This window comes from Microtus ochrogaster, chromosome 16, assembly GCF_000317375.1.
Source record: "Microtus ochrogaster isolate Prairie Vole_2 chromosome 16, MicOch1.0, whole genome shotgun sequence".
NCBI lineage: Eukaryota > Metazoa > Chordata > Mammalia > Rodentia > Cricetidae > Microtus > Microtus ochrogaster.
This window is the reverse complement of record NC_022018.1, coordinates 10,854,265-10,859,551: the sequence shown is the minus strand read 5'-3', so window position 1 is coordinate 10,859,551 and position 5,287 is coordinate 10,854,265. Positions and strand designations below refer to the sequence as shown.

The 5,287-nt window shown below is 46.0% G+C and overlaps 1 protein-coding gene across 1 annotated transcript in view; it reads right to left on the bottom strand.

Annotated features, from left to right (window-relative positions):
* Positions 1–378: 378 nt before the first annotated feature.
* The window catches only part of Msh2 (mutS homolog 2), a 55,391-nt gene continuing 50,482 nt past the window's right edge, over positions 379–5,287 (bottom strand). Inside the window, exons 14-16 of the mRNA XM_013348977.1 lie at positions 4,828–5,075; positions 3,361–3,536; positions 379–813 (exon numbers count right to left, since the gene is read on the bottom strand). Coding sequence (XP_013204431.1) covers positions 646–813; positions 3,361–3,536; positions 4,828–5,075 — 592 coding nt within the window. The 3' untranslated portion in view covers positions 379–645. The remainder of the gene's footprint in view (positions 814–3,360; positions 3,537–4,827; positions 5,076–5,287) is intronic.

The window sequence follows — 5,287 nt, the reverse complement described above, 5'->3', positions numbered from 1 at the left end:
TCATTATGCAGACCAGGCTAGCCTCCAATTCTAGAGAGCCTTCTGCCTCTGCCCCCCTCCCCATACTGGAATTAAAGGTGTGCACCACCATGCTAGGCTTAAAATTATTATTTTTTTTTTTCAAGACAAGGTTTCTCTGTGTAGCTCTGGTTGTCCTGGGACTCGCTGTGTAGACTAGGCTGGCTCAAACTCCCAGAGTGCTGGGATTAAAGGCGTGCACCACCACCGCCTGGCTTAATTTTTTTTTAATTATTATGTATGTGTGCAGATATTCGTGGCCTCTTTTTTGAGATGTTTTTGTACAAAGCCTATAGGTAGTATCAGTGGAGTAAATGTATACAAGTCATATTGCAAAGAAACACAAGGCACCACCAATTCTACAAACTATATGACTTTATTTATAAAATTCGCCATATTGCTTAAAGTTGCCCATGCCCGTTAGACCCAGTTACAGATCTCAACTTGAGAATATTTTAAGACGTTTTCAGGTAAAGTATCATTAAAAACTTGGGTACACCGCTCTCCCAGTCCCGAGGGTGAGCACGGCAGAGCCACGCACGGCAGAGCCACGCACGGCAGAGCCACGCACGGCAGAGCCACACACGGCGAGCTCATCCTTGCCCTCTCCGTGCCACTGGCGCTTTCTCATGTGACCTTTATCCGTGAAATGATTTCATTCACGAAGCTATTATTCTTTGCGACCACCTCGGCTTTCAGCTGCTTCAGCTTCAGCATGACGCTCTCCTCCGACATGTCAGTAAAGGGCACTTGCTTCACCTTGGACAGGAACTCCACAATAATCTTCTCACCTTGCTGAAAAACACCCATGTCCCGCCATCATTAAAACGTCTGTTTAAAGTCGCTTTCAGCAGTAATGAACCTTTTTCTTATTCATGTGTCTGTATGACATATGCCCATGAGTGCCCTCAGAGGCCAGAAGATGGTGTTGGGTCTCCTGGAGCTAGATTTATAGATCATGACCCATGTGAGTGCTGGGAACTGAACTGGGGCCTCTGGAAAAGCAGCAAGCACTCTTCCTCCAGCCAGCCAGCCAGAACAATGAACTCTAACTTTGATCTAAATGAGCTACTCAATGTTTAGCAAACATTTTTATCATATTAAGTGGGCAAGCAATTCTTAGACTCACAAAACCCTTGGTTGCTATGAATGTCTCCAGAGCAAGTCATTAGTAAGACATTTCTACTTTTTGATTTTTGTTTTGTTTTTTTGTTTTTCAAAACAGGGTTTCTTTGTGTAGCCCTGGAAGTCCTGGAACTTGCTGTGTAGACCAGGTTGGCCTTGAACTCACAAAGATTCGCCCGCCTCTGCCTCCTGAATGCTGGGATTAAAGGCCTAGTGATATTTATACTTTATTCTCAGATGATAAGGAACTGAGATTTAGTAGTTCTTCAAGCTTTAACTGGCATGGAATTTAATCTCAGGGAAAAAGAATTTAAGGATTCTAAGGCACACTTTAGTATAAACCTGAAATTCTCTCTTATACGCACACGTGCACACATGTGTGTACACGGGATGTTTCCATTTCTATTTACTGCTCAGCGTTGTACAAAGGACATGGTTGTTACTTAGAGGGCAAGCTCCTTGAGCCACACTCTCCATCTCTAAAACGGGCTATTATCAACTCCAGACATCTGTCCTGAGGAGCCACGTGACTGACAGCAGGTCTGAAGTGTGCTGGAGCGGCACACAGTGGCCTTTATCAGACAGGCACCAGCAAGCATCTATAGGTAAGCGGCAGACGTCTAACTAGTAAGAGAGAAACACTTTTCCACTAAAAATCACGTAGACGGAGCTGGCAAGATGACACAGAGGGCAAAGGCAAGCCTGGCCACCTGAGTTTGATCTCTGGGACCTACATGGTGGAAGCTGAGAGCCAACCCTGTCAGCTGTCCCCTGACCTGCACATGTGCACCAGGGCACACACAATCTCTCTCTGTCCCCCTACCACCGCCCACCCCTGCCCCAGGGGAATTCAAACTCCTGCATGTACTTTCTAAAAAACAAAGACAAACCCTATACTAACAGCAGTAAGAATATTGTCTCCTTTAGCTTTAAAACTTTTCAAAGCATATCTTATTAACAGAAGTACATGGTTTCGGTTTTCTTGGAAACCAGGAATTACACGGAGCAGACTGCCTGGTTCCAACCACCAGAATCTCTGAGTTTGATACATCAAGGAGAAGGAGGATTCAAAACCACTCCATGCTCAGGGTGGCAGCTTTCCACATCTAAAATTATGAGCAAGTTATGGCTGTCCTTTTTGTATAGCAACCATCTACCCTAAAAAAAATGCGCTGGGTAAAACTAAAGACACGCCAAGTCAGAGTCTCCCCAATATACAGCACCATCGTGCTGCCAGGGGAGGCAGCGGCAGAGACGAGCCAGACATCTGCCGCAGCACTGCGTGAGCATCTGAATCTGACCACCAACCCAGAAGGCTCAACCAAGAGCCGCTCTGGGAACAAACATTCTGCCCGCAAACGGCTCCTCAATAAGTCGGAGACACAGCCATTTCTCTTACTTGCTTAAATATATTCTAAACAAAATGAAGGGCAGGAACTGTTTCTGTTGTTTTACTTATTCAGTTTAGCTGGACATCTATGGCTGTAAAACTTAATCTAGACTAACATATATTTAAATTCTTTATATTCCTTATTTCTACAATCAAATCTAGTACTTTAAATGATACTGGGAAGCGGTATAGTGAGACAGGAGCTGGGGGCAGTGTGGGGTGACAGAAGCTAGGGGCAGTGTGGGGTGACGGGCTGGGGGAGCAGTATAGTGAGACAGGAGCTGGGGGAGCAGTGTGTAGTGACAGGGGCTGAGGGAGCAGTGTGTAGTGACAGGGGCTGAGGGAGCAGTGTGGGGTGACAGGGGCTGGGGGCAGTGTGGGGTGACAGGGGCTGGGGGCAGTGTGGGTGACGGGCTGGGGGCAGTGCGGTGACAGGGGCTGACTCCAGAGACTCCTTCTCCAGCTCCTGTACGTCCATCCATACAAAGGAAGATGGCACAGAAAATAAAGAGAAAAGCTGGGAGCCAGATATGGTTGTTCGCATGTTTAATCCCAGCGCTCTGGGGGCAGAGGCAGGTGGATCTTTGTGAGTTCTGGGTCAGCCCAGTCTAAACCGGGAATTCCAGCTATATGGTGAGACCCTATGTCAAAAACCAAAACGACCCAAACAACAACCAACTCGGGATATTTTTGGTTATGCTAAGAAATGAGAGTCAGTTAAGACGGATCAAAGAGCAAGAACTGAAATCCCATTGGGGGAAAGCCCAGCTCACTGTGGTCCCATTATCTACAACAGAGGTGCAGTGACTAAAGCCCAGATGACCAACCTCTCTGTCCAGGCACCGTCTCTTGGCGGCTGGCTCCATCTCATCGCGTCCCTGTGAGGTTCCAATGTTCTGAAACTCCTCAAGCTCGAGAGCTTTCTGTCTGGCGCACTCTATTACATGCCGCGGGAAATCAGCAAGCTCAGCCACATGAATCCCAAAACTCTGATCACAGACACCTGCAGGAAATCAGGGTGGAAAGATACAGCAGTTATGCTAATGGAGTGTCCTTTTCATTGTTCTGTTAGAAAATGCATTTTAGATTATTTTAAATGCAATAGCCACGCAGTTCAGGACACTCTGAGGAAACTTTCAATGATGCGACTCACATCCTCACTCTCACTGTGGCGCTGAGCTCGACCGAGGAACAGTGAGCGCAGAGGCTGTGCGGCCGCACTAAGGACGGGTGAGGCTACCACTACAAAGCTGAAGCGCCTCAATTATGCACCAACTGTTTGAAAAAACTAGGTCTACTTATTTATCTCACACACTACCTAAAGCCGGACTGCTCAGTTGGACGTAAACAAGATCTGCTAGCACACCCACAACAAGGGTGAACTTACTTCTCTTTCTGAAGCCACTTCTGTAGTGCACAGCACAGAGATAACAAAAGCAGAACCAGAGTTTCACGCTGAATGCTACATCTACTACAAATACTGTCTTCTAAACAAATATCAATGCAAACACAGTAACTCAAAGTAATTCCTATTCAGCAAAAACAACAAAGAGGACATCAAGACTATGTGAGCAGTAACAAGAACAAAAACATGTTCATGGGAAGTCAAGTCAGACGTGTGAAAAACCTTATTGTGGTGACTAGTGAAATAACCATCCACTATGATAAAGAAGCCTCCTGGTCAGCACCATGGAGGGGGACCACACCCACCAGCTTTTCTAAACCTCTGCCACAACAGCAGACAAAGCACCACAGAGCCACTACTAACACTGTCAGTGAATCTGACTCACCATGTTCAAATGAGTGTGTTTCCAGAACACAACCTTAAAAACACGAAGAGCCAGAGATAGCTCAGTGGTTAAAAACGTGGACAGTCCCTCCAGAGGACATGAATTCAGTTCCCAGCACAAGTCCAACTCCTACTGGAGGCTATCAAAGTCTCCTGCTGGACTCTGCCTGTATTCATGTGCACTAACCCATACACAGACAAGGCGCACACACACACAGTTCAAAAGAACGTAGATCCTTTGAAAACAAACCATGTCAACAGTTTCTTCCACACACATACTTCAAAAAACAGCATCAACCTAAATCTGTAACTGGAATAAACCAAACCCTCTCCCCCTTTATCATTCTGATGCAGTAATGCAGATAATGTATACTACACTCTTTTCTCTAGACACCCAGCAGTAAGTGTGTCCTTAAAAAACAACAATAACCATCGAGAATAAATAATGTGACAAACAGATACCACTTTAGGCAGTAAGTTCCCGCCTCGAGTTGCGCATGCCCACCTTTTTTAACTTGGTAAAGCATAGTTAAGGTTTCTTCACTCGTTAGTGCAGTGACGTGCAAATTGTTCACGGTTGGTATCTGGCTGGCCAAAGCAGTAAGTTCATGAAAATGGGTTGCAAACATGCAAAAGGCACCGATCTTCGTTGCAATGTACTCCGATATAGCCCACGCTAATCCAAACCCATCGTAAGTCGATGTTCCTCTTCCCAGCTCATCAATGATTATTAAGGAATCTTTGGTTGCTGATCTGAAACGCACAATTACAGGACTTAAAATGTAGTTTGAAGCCTGGTGTGGTGGCACACGTCTTTAATCCCAGACTTTGGAGGCAGAGACAGGCAGATCCCTGTGAGTGCAAGGCCAGCTTGGTCTACAGAGTTCCAGGACAGTCAGAGCTGTTGCACAGAGAAATCCTGTCTCAAAAAGCCACACACACACACACACACACACACACACACA